This window comes from Papio anubis, chromosome 1, assembly GCF_008728515.1.
Source record: "Papio anubis isolate 15944 chromosome 1, Panubis1.0, whole genome shotgun sequence".
NCBI classification, from domain to species: Eukaryota; Metazoa; Chordata; class Mammalia; order Primates; family Cercopithecidae; genus Papio; species Papio anubis.
In genome coordinates, this window is record NC_044976.1 from 97,414,298 (window position 1) to 97,439,232 (window position 24,935).

General features: G+C 35.2%; 1 protein-coding gene across 3 annotated transcripts in view; it reads left to right on the forward strand.

Annotated features, from left to right (window-relative positions):
• Positions 1–24,935, forward strand: part of SNX7 (sorting nexin 7) — a 108,453-nt gene that overhangs the window by 38,680 nt on the left and 44,838 nt on the right. For 2 of the 3 annotated variants that reach the window (XM_003892243.3, XM_009213530.4), the window contains exons 6-7: positions 1,183–1,382; positions 3,952–4,038. In XM_003892243.3, the coding sequence (XP_003892292.1) occupies positions 1,183–1,382; positions 3,952–4,038 (287 nt within the window). Of the gene's footprint in view, positions 1–1,182; positions 1,383–3,951; positions 4,039–13,619; positions 15,065–24,935 lie in introns of those variants that run through there. The other variant, XM_017945018.3, reaches the window with a different exon arrangement.

Sequence of the window (24,935 nt, forward strand, 5' to 3'; positions counted from 1 at the left end):
TATTCACATTTTAAAATGAAATCCAAATTTTTGAATATATAGCATATCAAAAACTGAATGGTCTTTGGTTACTCATATATGCATTCTTTCATTGATACGAAAATATTTATTGAACTCATTACACATAAGGGTTTGAGATAGCAAAATAAGAAGACTCAGTCCCTGTTTTAAGGAGTATGTGGCCAAGAGCATTTGAGTTATAAGACATCGATAATACAGTGGGATAATGCTTTAATATAAGTGTAAAATTATGATAGGTATGATGGGCTCATTGAGGGCCAAAGCATCTATGAATCCTTTGGAACAGAATCAGAGATTTATTTGAACTGAAATTTAAAGGATTAGAAATAGTTTGTCAGGTGATAGAAATGGAGGACAAGGCAGAGGGACATGTGCAAATGCTTTTTTAAAGAGAAATCATGGGATATTCATGAATGAACAAGCAATTTGACTTGAGTTAAAATCTTTGGCAGAGAATTTCACATTGGACCTGGAGAAGCAGACAGTGAGGACTAATGATAAAGGTTTAATTTAACTAATTCTAATTTAACTACAAAGAGTCAGTGTTTCTCTACTGTGACAAAAATAGAGGGAGAATAGTTAGGAGACCCTTGAAGTGGTACAGATTAGAGGTGCTGATGGTGGTGGAAGTGAAGATAAGTACATAGGTAGGTAGATGGATAGTTTAAGATCTAGAAATTTTGGAATTGGTGATTGACTGGCTCTGTGTAAGTATGTTTCTAGGATAACCTCCCAATTTTTTGCTTAGATTTATGGATAGTAGTTACCACTAAGTAGAATATATAGTCAGAAGAACGGGAGAAAAAAGATGATAAGCTTTTTTTCAGGGCATGTTGCCTATGAGGCACTCAAATACAGTTGTGTGGTAGGCAGAAGTCTATAATAGATTTGATGGTCATATAATTTATTTGTCAAGCCAAGACATTTTTGACAATGAAAAGGAATGTTGTTATTGATTACACTTGGACAGTAGTCATTCAAATACTTACCTGGGCAAACTGATGGCCGGTTGATTTAATGAAAGATGATATCCATTTTCTTATGTTCTTATGTGAGAATATGTGCACTGTAAGAGAAATAAGGCCCTTTCTTACTATCTAAGATACAAGTACTTTGAAAACTTTTGTATATTGAAGAGCTTATTAAGTCTTTTTTTTAAAGAATATTTTGATGAAATGAAAGAATATGGCCCAATTCATATTCTGTGGTCAGCGTCAGAAGAGGATCTGGTTGATACTCTAAAGGATGTTGCCGGCTGCATTGACAGATGCTGTAAGGCCACTGAAAAGCGGATGTCTGGACTCTCAGAGGCCCTGCTTCCTGTTGTACATGAGTACGTGCTTTATAGTGAAATGTTAATGGTAAGAACACCTAATTCGAATTTTACTTCCGTCCCTTAACCTGATTATAAGCTCTGTAAAGGCGACTCTATTTCTTTTCTTTAAAACTACTATCTTTTTGTCCTAGCAGGTTGTTTTGCATGTATATGTTCAATAAATAATTTGTTCACTGTGTGCCTGAATAGATGAAAGAAAGAATCCTTTGTTAAAAAGCAGGAATACTCAATACTCAATAGCAACACCAACAATTTATCAGATTATACATAGACAGGAAGCATCCTCAATCAAAATTTACGTAGGGAATATGATTAGTTTTTCCACACCTTTTGAAATTTTACTTTAAAATTTTTTAGTGCTTTGGGGATTTCTTTTCATGAAAGAACTGCTCTCCTGCTTCTAGGTACATTTGATTTAGCAATATATTTAGTACCATTATGTAGAAAGTACTTGAGTCGGATCTTGATGTTCTGCCTTCTGGTTGCTTTTAAAAGAAATCTTTCAAGTTAAAATGTTTTTCTTTCACTACTTGAAAAGGCTTTTATTCCTCTTGTATCAAAGTTTTGCATTTTACTTCCTCAGTTCAAGTTAAGGTTTCCAGATATTTGGAATTTAGCAATGCTATCTGCAAAGCTAATGTTTTTCATCTAGTATTTTTCTGTGCCTACAATACTTTGCACAAGCAAATTGGCACCCTCGGGTCTCTGGTGTTTTAGGATGGTGATGAGGGAAGGAGTCAGCTTGCATTCAGATATAGCTCTTTTTTTCTATTCTTTATAATTGGAACCATGGTCTCTTTGGACATGTACCCTTGATTTCTAGGAATTTCTTTCAATTTTTTTCTTTTTAAAAAACTTTTCCTTGTTTTGGTCTGAAAAGCTCACTTCATCGTTCAGCATGAGATCTGCCTCTCTCTTGTTGATCATGTTTAGGTTTCCTTTGACAGAGTCATTAAATATTGCACGGACATTTCAGGCTTCGGCTGTGCTCAACTTTATTGGAGTCCTCCTGTAAACAAAGCTTCTTGCTTCCCAAAGGCCTTCGATGTTTCACTGTTGATGATTCTCTTGCCTCTCTCTATCCATTTCCTTGGCTACATCCTTTGGTTTCACTTCATTATTGGTCACCCCCTTGTGTAAATCTTCAAGAAGATCTGATTTGTATGTTCTGCTCCATTAATTAGTGTTTTCTTTTATATTATATCAAGATGGAAATTATGTAATTGAAGTATTACATTGTTAAGGATATGGAAAAATTATAATAGAATTATTTTATAGGTCCTCATTTGATTGAATTAATTTTTAGACTCCCAGGGTATAATAAATAGTACTTATATTGCATTTCTTGTCCTGTTTGATATTGGAACATTCTCTTCAATTTGAGCTAAAATAATGAAAAATAATCCTCCCATAAAAATGATTAATTTCATGTAATTTTCACCAGTTGTCCTCTGAAGCAACCTTTTACTTAAAATGTATTTGTGCATATGAAAACCAGTACTTCATCTTTTTTGAAACAGATCTTAAATAAATAGGACTGAGTTAGAGAGTGAGTCATTTGGGTCAAAGAAAGGAGGGCTTTCTTGACATTAATGGCAATTAAACATTGAGGTAAATATAAAGGAATTTATGATATTAGTTGAGTTTTCTATGGATTTCTTTGCAACTAGGAAAAATGTTAGTTTCCTTTGATTTTTTTTTTTTAAAGAGACGTCTGTTTAACAGGCTGTTTAACCTGTTTAACGTCTGTTTAACAGGCTCTGTTGCACAGGCTGGAGTGCAGAGGCATGATTATAGCTCACTACAGCCTCGAACTCCTGGGCTCAAGTCTAAGTTACATGTCTCGGAAGAAATGTGAATCACTTAAAGACATTGTAAAAATTCAACAAAAATGAAAGATGTAGATGAATTCTGCACTTCAATTTCTTCACATGGGTGCTTTAAGTTTAAAAACTCTGAAACATGAAATCAAGAAAAAAGATACAACTCCTATCAGTCAAAGAGGAGGCTATGATTTCTCATCAAAAGCTTGGCTAACTAATGAATATTTTATATTTTGAGCAAAAATAAAATGCTTAGGATATGAATGCATAATTCAGTTTTCTGATTTCCCAGCATAATTTCCTGTTTGATTATCCATCCCTTTGGAGTCAGGTAAGAAGGTTGCCACAGAGTGTAGATATTTCCAGATTATGGTCCATGTGACATCCCACCTGCAACTAGTTTATACTGTAGTATATATTTCCAGTGCTTCTACTATTTTTTGTTTGTTTTGCTCTTTACTATTTTTGAAGTATCGTACATGCCTAGAGTATTCCATCAATGTAGTGCATATATACAATGCTTAAATGGGTAAAATGTGCATTAGGAAAACTAATTGAAACATTTATAGGAAAAAACCCTCTTAAATACTTGCTTTCAATTTAGTTTTTAGAGATTATAAAAAAAAAAAAGTTTTAAAATGTATTATATCCCCAAATGACTGATGGCTTGAGGAAGAGATGCTATTTGTTTTCTGAAATATATATTTTTGCTATAGGAAAGATTATTAAAACTAAGTACATCCTATTTTATCTGTGTGTTTTAATGTAAAGGGTGTTATGAAAAGAAGAGACCAAATACAAGCAGAACTGGATTCCAAAGTTGAAGCTTTGACCTATAAAAAGACAGACACTGATCTGGTAAGTTTTTAAGTTTCTTGATACAATCGTATAGAATTCATTGTCTAAAATTTTTATTAGCAATGTCCTTACATAATTCTTTCTTACATGATTGTTTCTAAACATTCAGCAAATTATAGTAAAATTTCTTCCTAAAATCTGTTATACATTGGATACCATGTGAGTCTACAAGCTTAACAATGATGGTTTTCTGCCTTTCTGACTTATGTCTCATCTCATACTATTAGGAAAGTGTAATTTTTTAAAATGGAGATAATGTATTGGAAGAAAGTATGAAAGGCAATACTAGCATTATTCCAGGCTAGTAAGTACTCAGTAAATAAATCTTCTTTTTTCTAGTTTTTTGAGATTTTTATATAAAATACATTAATGTTCCTCTATACTTTTTTTCTGAGTATTGTTAAACTCTTTGTGAAAGTGAATATCTTTGTGTTTGCAAGTTTAATCTTTACCTTAAGATATTTTATTATGGAAATTTTCAAACAAAATGAGATCTAATAATATGAGCTCTCATATATTCATAACTGGGCTTCATTAATGCTCAACATTTTGCTCAACTTTTTTTATTGTCTCTCCTCATGTTTAAATTTTTACTGAAGTATTCTAAAGCAAATTCTAGATATAGATTATTTTACCCATGGTAGTTTTATATTTATATTTTAGTATCTTTGCATTTTCAGAGTAATACTGTCAGGTTGGAATAATTATTCTCATTTTAAAAGTGAGAAGACACTTGAAAGGTAGAGTAATTTGCCTAAGTTTATATATAGGTCTTGAAATGCAGAATAGGATCGGAGGTGATGACGTCTCTTGTCTGCCTCAGACAGTGCTGCCTGTCAAAAAGCAGGTATAGAAGTGGGAAAAGTGGACTTTTAATCTAATAAACTTCTACTGTGTGCATTATGAAATATTTTTTAAATTTTCCTTTACATTTAAGGATTTAGGTTGTTATTGAATACAATGTTGAGTGCACTTACATCAGGTGAGTTGGGGAGTCCTTGAAACGTCCCTGTAAATCTATACTGTTGCAGCCTCCTCAGCCTTGACCTGGCCAAGGACTCTGCATCCCCCCTCCCTGCTTTAATAGTCTCCCTAACTTTAATCACTTCCTAACATATGACTTCCTAATTAGTTTTCTTTATATATTTTTCTCTCTCCCTCTCCATAACTGAAACACCTTAAGGGCCGATTTTTTTTTTTTTTTCATGTGTTCACTAGAGTGTTCCCAGACCCTTGTGCACTGCCTGGCACATCGTAGTCACTCAATAAATATGTAGTGAAGGAATGAGTGGAAACCATAGTGACTACTCTGATTTGTGCAAGCATATTGAAGACTTGAAGCATGAAGTCTCTACAAAATCAGACTGTGCAATTATTTCATTATTTAATTAATATTGTGAAAACCAGTAAAAGATGAGTACAAATACTAAGAGTCCTTGTGTCTACGAAGTCTAACTTGCATGTCTGTATGCAACTTAGAATTATTATACTATGAATTATTCTCACGTTTCTTGACTATGTATATTAACTGAAATTCTATTCTCTCCAGTGGAATGTGAGTGGGGAGTGGTGGGCTGCTGTGGACAGAGTGGGAGAAAGGAATCTGTGAGAGAGAATAACAGAAAATGTAGAACTAGAGGAAATAGTGCTCAAAGGAAAAATCATCTTTATGATTTAGAGAGAACCCCAGATTAACCTTTTCCATTTAATAAGAAACAATAGACTCCTAACGCTCTCAATATATATAGTTAAGAAACATATATATACATATGTGTATATCTATAATACATATATGTACATATATACGTATATTTCTTAACTATATATATATAGAGAGAGTTAAGAGTCAACTAGAATTGACTGAAAGGCTGTACATGTGTATAGAAATTGTAATTGCATCTTCTGAATTTTAGAATTTGTTTTTAGGTGTTAAGTAACTAAGGATATTGAAGTTAGTGGTTAGACAAAATTTTGCTCTTGATGAAATACTAGGAACAGTAGAATATTTTAAAGTTTCAGGAGAATAATAGCATGGCTGAAAAACCAAGCATATGTTAAGAATGGCCTATATTCATGTTTTAAAATGAAAGGAAGATTAGTTGGGATTGTTCCAACCACAAAAGCACAAGGAAGAAAATAGCTTGGGTCCAAATATGGCTGGGATTTCCCAACTCAGTTAAAAAAACACACACACACATTTATTTTTCCACTGGGCTTGCAAATATTTTGTCTTTTGCTGCATAAGAATAATTTTGATATTTTATTATAACTTAATCATCAGTATATATTTATGATTTCACTTGGGTGTGTATGTCATGTCTACTATAAAGTGTTTAATACCCATGTAGCTGCTACATTGTAAGACTGGAAAAATTTGAAACTTTAATTATCTGCATTATATTCTGTAAGATACTTTCAGTTGATTAAGTTTCAAAACAGACACATTTAACAGAGACATTGCAGGTATTTTTTTGTTTATCATCAAAACAAATTTTTCCTAAAATTTATGCAGACTGATTTAATGATTTGTGAATGGAACTGTTTATATTTTCAAATAATTAATTTGTTTATAGGCCTTCTCACTTTTAAAATCCCTATGTCTTATGATGGTATCTTCGGGAGGAACCTACCAGAGTTACTTTAAAAATGAACCGGCCTTGATTGGTCACAGAAAGACTGAAAGGAAGTTGCTTAGAAATATGCAGGATAGGGTCACCATGGCAACGTGCCCTTGTGAGGTCCTTCTAAGGAGCCGTCCTTTGCAGTCACCATGGCGACCCTGGCAGAGAACTGAATATAGCAATCTGCCTGGTTGTTTACCATGGCAACTCAGACAGGGCCATTTTGGAGACAACTCTGGGGCCATTTCTATGGAGACATTGGGGCAGCCTTCAGAGACTCCATCGAAGTCACCTTTGGGTGGGATGCTATGTGCAAACCCAGCAAAGCAACTGATAATAAAAAGGTCAGTGAAATGAAGCTCTAGCAAGAAACGCAAAGGTTAGAGGAGTTATAGTTATTGGGTAGAAAGATTGCAGTTATATAACACTCCAGAGGACATTTGACTGTATCAGGTGACCTTCGTGTGGGTTTTGTGGCATGCAAATACAAGGGTTCTGGTCTTTTTACCTTGCCTGTAATCCTGCATTTACTATAAATGAACAATAATGGCATTACAGTTACTTTTTCTTATCACGCAGATATACCCACAAAAGGTATGTGTTTTTCTGCAAACTAAAATAATATCTGACAGAGAGTCCTTGATACATTACATGGTTAGTTGCAAAGTGGCTCCTTCTCAGAGTTTGTGGTTTGTAGTTCTTATCTCACAGCCATAAAATTAATGGCTTCAGGATTACCTAAGTCAGTAAAGACATTCGGAATATTCATTTGAAGGTCAGTTCAGCGGTTCATGTAGAGTTTTGTTGTCTAAGTTTTGGAACTGGATAAATCAAAGATCAAATCCTAGCTCACCTGTTTATTAAATTTTGTGACCCAGGACAAGTTTTCTAACTTCTTTTAGCCTCATTTTATCATGTATAGGTTGAGGACATTATTTGTACCTTTCTAATAGGCTTGTTTAAGGATTAAATTATATAATGCAAATACATTGCTTGGAGCATAGTAAGTACTCAGTAGTTGTTAGCTGTTGTCATTTTGATGACAGTATAGAGGTAATATTTGAGATTGGTCCGTATAAAATGGCTATGGAGTTACTCATTGTAAAGCACAAGGAATATTTCAGGTAGAATGGATATTATGAAAAGCTTTAGAAGCTCAAAAAGCCTGCTAACTTGATTAAACCAGATTGGTGTGTGGAGGGGAGGGTACAGTGAGGAAGAGGGGATGTGACTTAAAGGTGGAGTATAGTCAGGTAGAAAGGAGGCCTTATCTGTCAGGTTGAGAAATATGTACTTTATCCTTTGCTCAGTATGGATCCAGTAGGAACCTGAATTGAAGAGGTGGCAGTGGAGTTGCAGAGACGAGTTAGTATGAGAAAGAGGTAGGCAGAGGATAGAAGCCACATCACTTAAATAATGAAGGGCAGCCAATGTTTCAAGTTATTAATAACTAACATTTCTAACTTGCAGCAGGGCAGATAGTGGCTCTCTACACTGAGCTACAGAATAAAAAGTGAAGAAGAAATTTGGAGATGTGCAACTTTACATATTTATAAGATGATATTTAAGGTAGAGGTATTCAACAAAAACTTTTCAGCAAAGTTAATTATTTACCATATGAATGTCACTGTTCCCAGCACTGGGGAAAGAAACCAGGTCCTCATGAGGCTTATGTTCTAGTGGGTCAAAAAAAAAAGAGTAAATAATTAAAATTTATAATATATTGTCATATAGTGATAAGTGTGGAGGAGACAGAGTGTTGAGGAGCAGTGCAATTTAGAATTAGGTGTCAGTAAAATAGTCACCAAGGAGGTAATGTGTGAGCAATAGGTATACCTGGGGGAAGAGCCTTTCAGGCAGAGGGGACAGTACATGCACAATGAAAGTGTGCTTGTACATTCCAGAAAAAGCAAGAAGGCCAGTGTTGCAGAAATGGAGTGAGCAAGTAGAAGAGTTGTGGGAAATGAAGTCAGAGAAGAAACCAGGGGTTAGACCATATAGAGCTTTATAAGGTTTATATATCTCAGTGAGATAGGAAAATAGTTGAACAAAGAAGTAGCATAATCACATTTAAGTTATAAGATGATTGTTGTGCTTGGAGAAAGCACAAGATGATGTACATGTGGTATGTGCATGGGATGGAGGAAAGCCAGAGCTGGAGAGTAGCTCTTAAAATATTCCCAGTGAGACATAATAGCTTGGACCAGAGCAGAAGTGATGTTAAAGGGTCAGAAGCTGAGTATATTTCATAGGAAGAGCTGTTTGCTATTTGGTGGGCTGTGGATTGTGAGCCAATAAGGAGAGGCAAGGATGATTCTGAGGTTTTAGACGGAGCAACTGGAAGGTAATAGTTGGCATTAATTGAGATGAGGAGACTTTGGAAACAACAGGTTTAATGGGAAAGATAAGTTTCTCAGATTTGGAAAGGTAAAGTTGATTTGCCTGTTAGTCACCCAGTGGAGCTATTGGGTACGGAGTTACATGTAAAAATTCATAGGTTCAGCTGAAGATACATATTTGGAAGTTATTAGCAAATAGAATTAAAGCTATGAGATTTGTCAAGGTCTTTGAAGTGTGAGAAAAGAGAGAAGAAAGAAGTCCAGTCAGAGCCTTGGCATATTTCAACATTAAGAGATTAATGTTAATGGAAGAATCAGAAGTTTTGGCTGATGAGGAGAAGGAAAAGAATTTGATGTAGCTTTGTCTGGTGATAGATCATTGCACCAGTAAGATTAACTAAACAGATCTGATTAGGGTCATCCAACTTTTTAAACAGTTTCTCCAATTATGAGGCATTTCAAAAAACAATTTTATATATGATTACAATATTTCAAGAGTAATTGAGTTGCATTATGTGCTCCAATAAAGAAGATATTCAATGTAATAGTGTCCTGTGAAAGTCATAATTTTTGACTGGGATGATAAAGGTATAATAATGGCTGAGATTATGAGGAAACTCAGATGTTTGGAGAAACTTGTGGGTTTTGCCATTTTGTTATAAGTTTTCAGAGTCAGAGCTTCTGTTTGAAAATGCTTATTCACTTCACTGCTTAACTGTAAAATAAATAAGGTTCATCTGTGCTGCTAAATAATACTGCATATCTATTTTATTTTTATTTCTGAATGGATGATTTATAGTTTTTCACTCAAAGCAGCATTCAAACATAAATGAATATGAATACATTTGACATTTAGCAATATGTGCATAGAATTGGAAAGTTGGATCTAGATATAATGCCATAGCTGTTTAGCAGTATATTTATGTGAGCAAAGAAATGCATTTTCATAAGATCATCATAGTCTGGAATTTTGCACAGCCACATTCAGTAGATACAAACATATACCAGATTATTCAAGCTGGTCCTTATTCAGTATGACATGCTATTTTTGGCTGGTGTTTTACTCTCATCCTTAAATAGAGGTTATTAATTTTCAGATCATCTTGGTAGTGTACTAAATGCTGCACAGAGCAAGATTGCCTTCTCTCTAATTCTAGGAAGCTTTAAAGAAATACGTTTGGCATAGCAAGCCTTTCTTGTGACCGGGGTGAAGGTTGCTTCTTCCTTTTCTTAAGTATTTTCTGGCTCACTTCTCTCCTGAACTTTTTACAAATTATTCCTTTCTATATGCCTCATTTCCTAACATAATCTATTTTCTACTCTGCTTCTTTTTGTCTGTTTGCAGTTATGTGTCTGTCTTTCACGCACAGATACACATGCATCCACACATGTATACACAGCAGTAAAGAACATGACAATGTCCAGTGGGATGAGAAGAGGCTTTTTTCTTGCATATTTCCTTTTATCAGTTTATCCTAAAAGGCACCTGGCTGACATTTCCTCAAAACTTGTTGGTCATAATTGTGAAAACTCAGGATCAAACCAGTCACGTGGAGTGCGAATGTGGCCATCAGAGTTTACTTATCAGCTACAAGACACACCCTGTGACAGATACCTGAAAAAAACGTTGGCCTTTCCAGAAAGTAATGTGGAGAGTAGAGGATGGATTCTGGGTAGAACACTAATAAATACTGGCCACAGACAGTGCAGCAGGGTAGTGGGTTTGCACACACACAGCTGGCTGGGAATTTGGAATGGTGCTTGAGTGATGCCGTAATCAAGAAGGCCCTCAGCAGCCAGCTTCTCCCAGAAGAAAGCACAAAGGAGTGCCTAGAATTCCTCTCCCTCTGTGTCTTCTCAGGCAGCCCTCTCATTCAGGGCTTCATTGGCTTGAGTGGTAGGTATATAAGCAAAACTGTGTTCTCCTAAAGTTGTAAAGGATAGTAATGAATATTTGATTAAATTGCAAAAATCACCATATCTGCCTTATGAATAAGAGTCTGTTGAGCCTGAGATCTCTGGTTGGAATTTTACTATATTGAATTTTTCTCTCTGTCATTTATTTTTGTGCCCCTGGCACTTCACAACAGAGCAGTCTCTATAAAGTATTTAATATAAGGTCTTAATCCCAGTTGCAGAGTTGTGTATAATTTAAAGCACAGCATTTTGTGGCAGAGGTCACTTACTGCCTTTGTAGTTCTGGGCCAAGTTACTTAATATTCTCCATACTTTAGTTTCCTCAACTATGAGAGATGTGGGTAACACCTTCCGTAAAGTGTTGTTAAATGAGCATATTGAAACCTTAGCCCAGTGCCTAACCAGGATTAGATTGTAGATATTTCTATAAACAATGTTAAAGCAACTTTCTTTGAAGTATATATTAGTTTCCTTCTTCTAGATCAAAGTTTGGAAAGTGTTAACTGCAGTCCTGCTTGTGAGACCTCCACAGTGTTAAAATAAGAAAAAAGAAAAAGCGAGGCAGCAATTAGCTTTAGCTGTGTAGTGACCACTCCCACTTGCCCTACCCGGTTGCTCTAGGCAGTTGCGTAGATACTTTAAATTGTATATGAATTCATACAGACTATTCAGAGGTTGCGCTTTGGACTCCTATGGAATTATTTTAACTCAACTCACTCGATGTTGTACCATTGATGTATCAGAAGGACATTTTAAGGAGAACCATAAATCTATTTATGATAAACATCAACAGCACTGACTATTTTATATTTTTCTTTTATAAGACTGCATGAGAAAGCTTTCGTTTACAGCACCAGCAATATGGTTGCATTTCTCCTGAGTAGCTAGTGTGTTTTCAGCTTATACACATCTTGGGTTTTATACCTGATCTTATCCCATTTATCTCACTTTTTACATTAGTTACTAAACTATTGAGAGCCCCAATTCTGATCCACTTCTGTCTGTCAAGTGTGTCTTGTGTGTGTCAAACTCTCACCCTTAACTTTACCTTGTTTTTTTCCTTACTCTCACGTTCTCATTGCACCAATGTCTTTACTTTCTGTCTTTAAACTTGTAGAGTACAATTGTGGAAGCTCTCTTATATGGAATATGGAATCTAATAAGGAATAAATTAGAAACAAATTAATAAGAACTAGAGGTAAAGTGTTCCAAGTCATTTTAAAGCCCACACATTTCTTACACATATTTTGACCACCCTGCCCAAGTGTGTTTTTAGTCATTTCTTTTGAAATTCATCAACAGCAGCATGTCTGTCATGAACACAAACCTGAACACTGAATGACTCATGTAACCGTTACCCAGAAAACTTGTCAAGAGATATTAGAGGGTGAGGTGAAAAATACTGTACTATTTTCAAAATTTCACCGGTGAAATTTGCTTAGGGAAGTAACTGCATATTAAGGGTTGCTAATTTGAAAGCAGAACATATGAATGTACAGTCTTGATGAATAGGCCTGTGTATGTTTGCGGTGGGTGAGGGTGAAAGGGGAGAAGAAGGAAGAAGACAAAGACTGTGGAGAGAGAGAGGCAGTGTAACAGTGTTGCAGATAATTTCTAAAGAAAGACTAAGCTCTGTGTCTTTCTCTAGGAAGATTTTTTTTTTCTGTTGCCTTAACTGCAACAGAAAAAGTAACAGATGGACAAGTAAAAGGGGTAGTTTAAAATTCCAGTCATTTCTTCTCAGGGTTTTAAGAAATTCTACTTACGGTGTCCTTTGGATTTGTGGTGTGTTTTATGGGGTTTACCTGCCATAGATAGAAAGTTTAAATAGCTTTCCTATATAGAAACTCAAAACAGATTCAATTTCTTCTTAATTTAGACTTTTTGTTAATAAGAAATATGTCCTAGGGATCTGTCTTATATATCTCTTTCACTCCTGGCCCTGCCTGGACACGTAATAAATATTTCATAATGCTTGGAGCAGTAACCCACTGGGAATTAGAAGCCAGGAGAGGGCTTTGATTCACTTTTATTTAACTTATGTCCTTAATCAGACATTAATTATTCTTTATCCATTGACATGCAGAAATTGTGCTTAAAGAATTTTCTTTGAAGATGAATTAGTGTTTATAAATCTAGGACTTGTGTTAGTAAAAATTTTAAGTTATAGTATGAATATGTAAAATATTAGATAATACATCATGGTTTTATAAAACATTTAAAGTATAAATAATAATTATTATTATTATTACAATTGTAATAATAATAATGTAAAAATAATAATTGTAATAACAATTATTATTATTATTATTTTGAGACAGAATTTAGCTCTGTCATCCAGGCTGGAGGGCAGTGGTGCGATCTTGGCTCACTGCAACCTCCGTCTCCCGAGTTCAAGCGATTCTCCTGCCTCAGCCTCCCAAGTAGTGGGGATTAGAGGCGTGTGCCACCAGGCCCAGCTGATTTTTGTATTTTTAGTAGAGACAGGGTTTTGCCATGTTGGCCAGGTGGAATCTCAAACTCCTGACCTCAAGTGATCCGCCTGCCTTGACCTCCCAAAGTGCTGGGATTACAGGCCTAGCCTAAAGTATAAATAATTTAGTACTGAAAATCAAAAATTGTATTTCCACAAAATAGAGAACCAGTAGTTTTCCTCTGGCCCATTTGAATATCATTAAATTAAATTCATTTTGATTTATTACAGGCATAGCTTGGAGATACTGTGTTCAGTTTCAGACTGCCACAATAAAGCAAGACACAAGAAATTTTTGGTTTCCCAGTGGATATAAAAGTTATGTTTGCACTATACTGTAGTCTGTTAAATGTGGAATAGCATTATGTGTAAAAAATGTGCATAACTTACTTAAAAATATGTCATTGTTAAAAATGCTAATGGTCATATGAGCCTTCAGAGAGCTGTAATCTTTTTGCTGGTGGAACATCTTGCCTCTATGTTGATGGCTGCTGACTGATCACGTGGTGGTGGATGAAGATTGGGGTGGCTATGGCAATTTCTTAAAATATGAGAACAAGGAAGTTTGCTGCATAGATCGATTTTCCTTTCACAGTGAATTCCCCGTAGCATGCAATGTTGTTTGATATCATTTTACCCACAGTAGGACTGTTTTTGAAATTGGAGCCAATCCTTTCAAAACTTGCCACTGCTGTATCAAAGTTTACATAATATTCTGAATTCTTTGTTATCATCTTAAGAATACTCACAGCATCTTCACCAGGAGTAGATCCCGCCTCAAGAAATCACTTCCTTTGCTCATCCATAAGAAGCAACTTCTCATCTGTTCGAATTCTATCATGAAATTGTAGCAATTCAGTCATCTCTTCAGGCTCTACTTCTAATTACAGTTCTCTGCTATTTCTGCCACACCTGTAGTTACTTCCTCCACTGAAGTCTTGAACCCTTTGCTCAAAGTCATCTATAAGAGTTAGAATCAACTTCTTCCAAATTCCTATAAATGTTAATATTTGATCTGTTCCCATGAATCACAAATATTATTCATGGAATCTGGAATGGTGTATTCTTTCCAGAAGATTTTTAGTTTACTCAGTTCCATCAGGGGAATCACTATCTATGGCAGCTACAGCCTTACAAAATGTATTTCTTAAATAATAAGACTCTAAAGTCCAGATGACTCATTGACCCATGGACTATGGAAGTTAACATTAGCTGGCATGAAGGCAGTGATAATTCCCTTTTACATTTCCATCAGAGTTCTTCAGTGACCAAGTACATTGACAATAAACAGTAATATTTTGAAAGGAATCTTTTTTCCTGAGCAGTAGATCTCAAGAGTGGGCTTAAAATATTCAGTAAACCATACTATTAACAGATAACACTATCGTCCAGGCTTTGTTATTTCAGGTATAGAGCACAGGCAGAGTAGATTTAGAGTAATTATTAAGGGCCCTAGGATCATCAGAATGGTAAATGGGCATTGGCTTCAACTTAAAATCACCAACTACATTAGCTCCTAACGAGAGTCAGGCTGTCCTTTGAAGCTAGGTATTGACTTTTCTTCTCTCGCTATGAAAGTCTTAGGTAGCATCTTTTTCCAATATAAAACTTTTGGTGGCTGGGCACAGTGGCTCACACCTGTAATCCTAGCACTTTGGGAGGCCCGAGGTGGGCGCATCACTTGAGGTTGGGAGTTTGAGACGAGCCTGACCAACGTGGAGAAACCCCATCTCTACTACAAATACAAAATTAGCCAGACATAGTGGTGCATGCCTGTAATGCCAGCTACCCGGGAGGCTAAGGCAGGAGAATTGCTTAAACCTAGGAGGTGGAGGTTGCAGTGAGCTGAGATAGTGCCATTGCACTCCAGTCTGGGCAACAAGAGCGAAAGTCTGTCTCAGGGGGAAAAAAAAAAAAAAACTTGTCTACGTTGAAACTCTGTTGTTTATAATGTAGCCATCCTTGTCAATGATCATAGTTAGGTCTTCTGGATAACTTGTTATAACTTCTACATCACCAGTTGCTTCAGCTTGCATTTTTATGTTTATGGGGACAGCTTCTTTCCTTAAACCTTAAACCTAGTGAACCAACGTCTGCTAGCTTCAAACATTTTCTCTCCAGCTTCCTCACCTCTTCCAGCCTTCATAAAATTGAAGAGTTAGGGCATTGCTCTGGATTAGGCTTTGGCTTAAGGGAATGCTATGGCTGGTTTGATCTTCTATTCAGACCACTAAAACATTCTGCATATCAGAAATAAGGTTTTTTTTTTTTTTTTTTTTTGCTTTCTTATAATTCATATATTTACTGGAATAGCATTTTTAATTTCTTCCAAGAACTTTTTCTTTGCATTCAGAATTTGTCTGTTCTGTGCAAGAGGCCTAGCTTGCAGCCAATCTCAGCTTTCGAAATGCCTTCCTCACTCAGTTTAATCATTTCTAGCTTTTGATTTAAAGTAAGAGACGCTCAATTCTTTCTTTCACTTAAACACATAAAAGCCATTGTAGGGTTATTAATTGGCCATATTTCAATATTATTGTCTCTCAGGGAATAGGAAGGAGAGGAACAGAGACAGGAGAATGGTCAGTAGTACAGTCAGAACATATACATTTATGGATTAGATTCACTACTTTATATGGACACATTTCCCCCCCTTCCAAATTACAGTGGTAACATCAAAGACTACTTACCACAGATCACCATCGCAGATATGATAATAATGAAAAAGTTTGAAGTATTGTAAGAATTACCAAAATGTGACACAGACACATGAAGTAAGCACATGTTGTTGGAAAAATGATGCTGGTAGGCTTAAGCTTCAATTTGTTTAAAAAAAAAAAAAAGGAATATCTGCAAAGCACGGTACAGTACAGTACAATAAAATGAAGTATAGTTGTATAATTAGTAGACTTCAGAGAGTAAGCATTTTCTCTCCGGTGAAGCTTAGTCAATAGTCAATTTGGGGGGGGTGTCAATGCCTCAATCACATGGCCATTCAACTTTCAGAGAATTTTTAGACCCAAACTAGTGCTTTCATTGTATAATCATCTTTAACATCTATTTAGTACGTGTTGTATGTCAGGCACTATGCTAAGCATTCGCATTTATCAGCCAATGTCTAATCCTATGAGATACGTAGTAATTTGTTCCCATTTTTGTAAATGGGAAAATCGAGTCCTAGAGAGTCAATCAGCAAATAGTTCTTAGCTCCTTCAATGTCCAGGCCCTAGGTGGAGGAGATACTGCGGTGAAGAAGACTGACAAAGTCCCTCTCCCTAGGAGCTTATTCTCTAGTGGAAGGAGACTGAAAATAAATAAAAATAATTAAATGAATATGATAATTTTAGACCGTGATTAGTGCTATAAAGAATATAAAACAGGGTAATATGATCAAGAATACCAGGAGGGGAAGTGTCTAGAGTGATCAGAAAGGCCTTTCTGAGGAGATGACCTTGAGAAGAGAGCTGAATCATTATAAGGGGCCATTGATCCAAATTCTGGAGCACCAGTGTTGGAAGACGGAGGAAAAGCCATGATCCTCTGAAATGAGAATGAATTCACATGTTCCAGGAGCCTTGTTAGGTTGTAAGCAGCCGGAATATGAAGGACAGAGGGGCAGCACTATGGCATGAGGACTGAAAACTAGCAGACGAAGAACGTGTAGGCCTTGAGTTTTCTTCTGGTTGCAGTGGAGAGCCCCTGAAGGGTTTCAAGTAGGGAAGAGTTGTGATTCGAAGTGTTAACATTTTTAAATTTGTTTCAAAGGGACAAACTTACAGAAAAGTTGCGAGTACTTCAAAGACCTACATTTCTTTTGAACCATTGGAGAATAAATGGTAAATGTAATAACACTTGAATACTGTGTTTCTTACAAACAAGAATGTTTTCCTAGATAACTATAGTACAACCATCAATATCAATAAATTATTGATACATTTCTATTATCACATGCTCAGACCCATTCAGGTTTCACCAGTGTTCTCTAATGTTTTTTGACAGTATTTAGTTAGATATCTCCTTCAGTCTGGAAAAGTTCTTTCATCTTCCCTTGACTTTCATGATCATTCTACATTTGCAGATTATTTTGTAGAATGCCTCCTATTTTAACTTGTTTCGTATTTCCTTATGCTTAGATTTATATTATCAATCTTTGAAAGGAATATCACTTAAGCATTACTGTGATCCTTTCATTGATTCCTTTTAGGTAGTACATGATACTTATTTGTCCCATTAGTGATGCTGTGCTCTTTGATCACTAAGGCAATGTCCGTCCAGCTTCTTCACTGTAAAATCACTCTTTTTCCAATGTAATTAATAAGTGTTTTGTGGGGAGCGTCTTTGAGACTGATAATCCCATGCCTTATCCTACTTTAACTTTCAATTTATTCATGTATGAATTTGTTTTTTATTTTAAGATGTGGGTTTTAGCCCGATGTTACCATTACTTGTTTTGATGCATGAGTTACCCGATTTTGATGAATGGGACCATCTTCAAGCTGGCTTCTGTGCCCTTTTGACATCTTCACATCGTTTTGATCAACTCTTTGCTTCTGATGTAGCAAAACATTCTGACTGTCTTGTACTTTACCTGGCTCAGCCCTGGAATCAGTTATTTCTCTAATGAGCCCTGGTTCCTTTTAGTAGAAAAAGTTATATTTAGAATACAGTAACTCGTCATTAGATGTGTTCATTGCTATTGAGGTATCACTATCTAAGACCTTCTGTATGAGCAGAGCTAGGGAGTATGTCTGTTTAATCATATTCTCTCACACACACACACACACACGTTTTTATATCTATTATCTGTGTATTTGCATATATATTACAACAATGATTTTACACCAATACCTCCAATTTTAATCTAGTTGTAAGGATTCATTCTTGATATATTTTATTTTTCGTGTTTGTAGTTCCCTTTCTGACAGCGAGAGACAGGCTCTCATTATCTTTTTTATATCTGCTTATCTGATTAATCCCTCTGTATATAACCAATCCTGCATAGCCCAAGTCATCTTTCCTAAATTGGTGGCACTCTCCACTCCACTTGGGCTTTCACACCCTGCAAGGGCCACACCTCCTCTTTACCACACTTCTGTTCCCCCATGCCAAGTTTGCCTCCTATCCCCATATGGTGCCCTCTTCATCCTACTTGGGCAGTTACCCCCTAATTCAGGCCACTGTTTGCAGGAACTACCTCCTCATCTTGCTGCTTTGACAGTCTGTGCTTGGCCACCATGACTTTGCCTCCTTTTCTCCACCAGTGTGGACATTAGTCTTGTTCTGCCTGCAGTGATTAACTTTTAGAGCTGAGTTTTTCAGGAAGGGAAAAGAGAATGGAAGAGTTTATAGTCGCTCTCAAATGCTCACTGTGTTTCCTGCATGGGAAAACAGAAAGCTGTGTTGAATCCAATACCATGAGTAGGTGGTGATGATGGCATAAAAAAGGAAGGTAGTAGTGGAGATTTTGATAAGAAAGTTAAGTGACTTGCTTGCAGTTATACAGCTAGTTAAATAGCAGAGCCAGAATTGTAACCTAACTCTGTACTGCCTGATGTATCATAAATACAATTTTTTTACCCCAATGGGTGGGTCTGAAGTCCATGGAGATGAGAAAATTTTAAGACAAGTAACAATTTATCTGCTACTAAAATCAAAGCAAAAAGGAATAAAAGTTTGGTGTTTTCTTCTTTTATCTTCTTTAAAAAAATATACTTAGATTTCATAATAAATTATAAATTGCCAGTTGGAAATGCTTTGAAATACATAGGGAGATGAGAAAATTTTAAGGCAACTAACAATTACTACTAAAATCAAAGCAAAAAGGAATAAAAGTTTGGTATTTTCTTCTTTTATCTTCTTTAAAAAATATACTTGGATTTCGTAATAAATTGTAAATTGCCACTTGGAAATGCTTTGAAATACATAGAGTTATAATTATCTCAGAGAGTTGAAAGTCTTTTTTTCTTTCAAGGAATTATTATATAGAATTATGTGTTAACTAGATCAACAAGTCATACTAAGACTAATTGATGATAATAATAATAGCTAACATTTCTTAAGCACACACGATGTGCCAGGCAGAGTCCTAAATGTTCTATGTGTACTGTTTCACTTAAGTCTCACACAATACAGTGGGGTGTAGGTACTATTATTTTCCTTATTTTATAAGTTTTTATATATTTTATAAATGTGACAGTTGAGGAACAGAGAAATAGAATTACTTGAACAACATTGCACATGCAGAAATTTTTGAAGCAGAACTTCAGAAATTGTGCTATTAACTATACTCTAGGACTTGAAAACTATATTCCAAGACAGTACTTGTAAATAGCCTACTACTCCTTTACTGGTAGCAGAAACCACTATGTGTAATCCCAGAACAATCCTCAGAAAACACTTATCAACATGTTTCAAATAATTAATACTAATCAGAGTTAGCTTGTGATAAATTCTCTTTGCCGGAACTTCATTGGTGACTTGAAATATTTTATTACGGTGAACTGGCAGTCTTAATAGTGTTTATTTGAGGTTAAATTGACCTGCCTTGTTTATCTGTCAGTCACAAAGAGGGGATGAAATGAGTTAAGGAGGTACAGTTTCTTTCCTTAATGTATGTCAGCGGTTCTCATAAGCAGTGCGGGTAGGGAGAGGGTAAGAAGCATTTTCAAAATAACAAAATTACGAAGATACTGTCCTTCCCAGAAGGCAGATTCTGTTGCTTCTGAGACCGTCTTATTTAGAAGCTTTTAATGTAAACTTAGTGAGAAAAAAGACAGAGATATCCGTGAAGAGCATTCAAAATAAACCTTAATGCATTTAAAGAGGTGTTGCAGACCCTTGTACCAGGAAAATGCAAGACATATAATGGGCACTCCATTAATGAGGAAATGAAAGAGGCGTGCACATAGGTCAGATGATGAGAGAAGTGCCAGATGTGGTCATTACTGATTGCACATAGAAGTGCAAATGTAAGGCTTGCCTAACACACTTCCTGAAGAAGGTCTGTCACCAAAAAGCATAGTTTTTGTCCAATGTCAAATTTTTAGTTACAATATTCAGATTAACTTTGTTATACATAGTCAGAATCACACATGAATGTGTGATTTTTAGTATAAAATAATACGTTAATATAGAAATAACACCTTTTTCCACTTTCACATGCATTTTCAATACTTCTTTTTATCACCTAACACTTTTATTGGAAGAGGAAATATATACACACAATTTAACAATCAGGAAAAAGGAGCTCCATTTTGTGTTTTTTGTTTGTTTGTTTGTTTGTTTTTTTGAGACAGTGTTTTGCTCTGTTACCCAGGCTAGAGTGCAGTGTCACAATCTCTGCTCACTGCAAGCTCCGCCTCCCAGGTTCACGCTATTCTCTAGCCTCAGGCTCCCTAGTAGCTGGGGTTACAGGCGCCTGCCACTGTGCCTGGCTAATTTTTTATATTTTTGGTACAGACGGGATTTCACCGTGTTAGCCAGGATGGTCTCGATCTCATGACCTCATGATCCACCCGCCTCAGCCTCCCAAAGTGCTCGGATTATAGGCGTGAGCCACCACACCCGGCCAGAGTCTCCACTTTTATGCCTTATTTTCTGAAATCCAGATGTAATGTGTCCCTACAAATATTACTTCCCAACCACCACTTCTCATTTATATAACATTAGGTACTTCAACATTTCATTCATCCCATAAGATAATATAGTCTTGATCTCTAACATAACTAATTAGTGCATTGCTTTTAAAAATGACCCCAAATTATAATTTATTTGAAAACATAATATATTCACATGGCTAAAAATTCATAAATTTAGAAAAACACACACAGTGAAAAGTGTGCCCATCCCAATATCCTATTCTTCCAAGTCCCACTACCCATGTTATTAATATAAGCACATCCTATTGTTAGTTACTTCTGTAGCCTTCCGCTTTCTTCATGGATATACAATAAATACAAATATACATTCTGACTTTTTAATACGTGTGGTAATATGCTCTAAAGATTTCTGCACTTTGCTTTTTTAAGGTAAGATATTTTGGAGATCATTCCATTTATTGGTGTTTTACAGCTACATGATATTCCATTGTATGGCTGTGCAGAATTTATGTAACCTGACCCCTGCTGGTAAATACTTATTTCTAATATTTTGTGACTATAGACAATGCTTTGCTGAAGAATTTTGTACATGTTATTTGTAAGTATACCAGTAGATCTTTAGAATACTTAGAGTGAAATTGCTAAATTGGAGGATATTTGATTTTGATAGCCCTTTACTAAATGAGTGATCTTGAGCAAATTAGCTAACTTCTCCATGCCTCAGTTTCTTATTTTGTGGATTAGAGATAATAATAGTACCTAGCTCATAGCACTAACTGTGTTAACCCATGTAGGGTGCTTAGAATATTGCCTGGCCCATAGGAAGGGATAAAAGAATTAGCTCTTCTGCTGCTGCTATTCTTGTTACCACCCAGCTGCTGTCCACAGGAGAGCTACTATATTCTCACCAGCTGGCTTATACCTGTACACTCCACCCCAAGTCTTGTTAAGGGGAGATATCGAATGGTAGAATTGTTGCCACCTCAAAAGTGAAAAATGGTATCCCCTTGTAGGTTTAATTTTGCATTTCTCTTCTGATGAGTGGGGTTAAGCAGTGCTTTATATATTTAAGTAAAATTTGTATTATTTTTATCTGTCAGTATCTGGTTTTTGTTCATTATGTTTTCTCTTAATTCTTGATCTCTGTCTTTCTGATTTATAGGAACTTCTTATTTGGGAAATTAGTCTTTCTTTTTCACTTATATTGCAATTTTTTGTACTGATTTTTACTAGCAGAAGTTTCTAATTTTTATAAAGTCAGGTTTATCTATCTTTTTCTTAAAGATTTTACCTTTAAAGACAAGTTAGAAAGTGTTATACTTCAGGTGACAGAAAAAATGTCTCATGGTTTCTTCCATTAATTTTTTAGTTTCCTTTTTTACAGTAGAATCTTTGAGCCATTAGAAATTGATTCTTACGAGGTTTTTGTCAACTATGTATGTAATATATATATTTTAATGGTATATATCAACTATATATTTCAACTATGTATATTATATATTATTCAATTGTATATATTTTAATAACTGTCCCATTTGTACCTAAGTTATCTGTTGAATAATCATGTTTTCCCTAGTGATTTGATGCTGCCTTTGAAATATACCTAATTTGTTCTAATATGCAACGATGTTAAGACTTTCTGTATGTTCACTTGGTTTGTTAATGCTCCAAGACCATACTGTGTCAATAATGGAGGTTTTGTAATATGTTTGATAAATGGCAGGACTTGTCTACCCCCCACTTTTTGTTCCTCTTGCTTGTCTATTTACAGAGCTTTTAAAAGTAAACTATAAAATATTTATAATAATAATCAAATACCTGAATCATGAGAGATTACCTAGAAATAACTCTGTTGTTAATCTTTGTCTCTTTTCTTTAAAAAATAACTCCATTAGTAGACTACTATGTATATCCAAAAGTACCATTAATTGAGTTTACCTCAGGCTAATATTTCTTATAAAATATTACCTCACTTTTCAAAATGAAGTGATTGAGAAAATATTCAGTAATATTAGAGTATTTCTGGGAAAACACATGAAAGGTATTTTATCCTTATTAAAGGATACTTTTTTGAGTGAACCCCTAATTTTTATACTTGAGCTATACATATGATGCTATTCCAGTTACATGATACAACTTTTCTAGAGTCATGCTATACATTATGTTACCCTCTAGCCACATGTGCTGTTTACTCTTACATTTGAATTAATTAAAATTAAACACAATAAAAAATTCAGTTTCTCAGTCACACTAGCTGAATTTCAGTAGTCACATGTGGCTATTGGTACCATTTTGGATGGTCCAGAGTGGAATATTTCTATCATCACAGAATGTTCTATTTGGCTGGATTTGGTTTATGGTATGTTGCAGCTTTAGGAGCTGTTTTTTATATATGGTATTTTGGTTGATCAAATCAAAGAGGGGAGATCATTTCTCATGGAAGTTTTAGCTTTGGTAGGGATTCAGATAGAAAAGAGATGAATGTCTGAAAGAAACATCAGGGGAATTCACCTGATTGAAACTATAGTATACACAGTACTAGAGCAAAAATAATATGGTAGTCACCAGACTCTTTTGATCACATACTCCATCAAATAAATATTTTTTAAGCACACCTCCCAATAGATGTTAATTTTTAATTTACAGATTATTTACTTGCACCTCAAGTTGAATATTCCTAACACATGTCTCTGAAACCCAAAATGCTCCAAAATCTGGTACTTTTTGAGTACTGACATGACGCTCACAGGAAATGCTCTTCAGAGCATTTTAGATTTTGCATTTTCAGATTAGGAATGCTGAACTGGTAGGTGTAGTGCAGATATTCCAAAATCTGAAACACTTCTGGTCCTAAGCATTTTGGATAAGGGATACTTAACCTGTACTATACTCATGTTTTACTTGTGTTATAAACTGTGCATGTAAGTAGACATTAAAAACAATGCAAAGCAGGTAACTATAAATGGAAATTCCTTAATGTAGTACTGTGAGCTGTCTTGTATATGCCTTAAACCTTATCTACCCAATTTTGGAGTTTTATAGTATGTTAAGGTTTGTATCACAAGCTATAGAGAACCTAGGTTCTAGACCGAAATTTCAAAATAAGTCACTTTTAAACTTCAGTAAGCCTTATTTTTTCTTGTAAGTAAACTGGGAAAAATAATATTTACCTTACAGGGTATATTGAGAACTAAATGAGATAATGTATGAGATATTGTTTAGTTAAGTAGTGAGTAAAATAAAAATATTTAACAACAAAATAGTTTGGCCTGTGAAGTTCTGTGAAATAAATAAATTTTGATTTTTGGCTTTGAAATAATTCTAAACTTTGGAAAGCCTAGTGGTAATTGAACATATTGCTTTTCTAGCCTTAGGTTATATTTTGCAGAAAAGTGCAGGGAATTATTTCTAAAGAGTTAAAGGACTGTGATTTTTTGTTTGTTTGTTTGTTTTACTTTTAAGGAGCCACATCATTTCTTTTTAATAGAAATATATTAATGACTGATGGAAGCACCTAGAAAGAAATGAATCCTTTATATTCTGATATATATATTTAGTGGCTTTTCTTGTATAGAAGATTCTGAGGAGATCTCTACCTGTCCTAAAATGTGGCCCTTTAAATAATTGTCTTTCTGTTTCCTGCAATGTCACAAGAAATTATAATCATTATTTGAAGGATGTTAATGGTGTCGAAGGTACTGGCTTGAAAGGTGAGGCGTTAACTACATTTGTGGGTGTTTTATGACTCAATTCGTCATTTTTAGAAAATGCATTGTGTTTTACTGAACAAGTTACATTTGGATAACAAAATCTGCAGTGGGTTTCAGGGACAGAGGTTTTCACTTTTTAAGAAAAGTGTGTATTGTACAGTATGTAAAAAAGGTACTACTTAGTAATCACATGTATGCTTAAGCAGCATTGTATAATCAAGCATTTAATTTCTTCAGACACA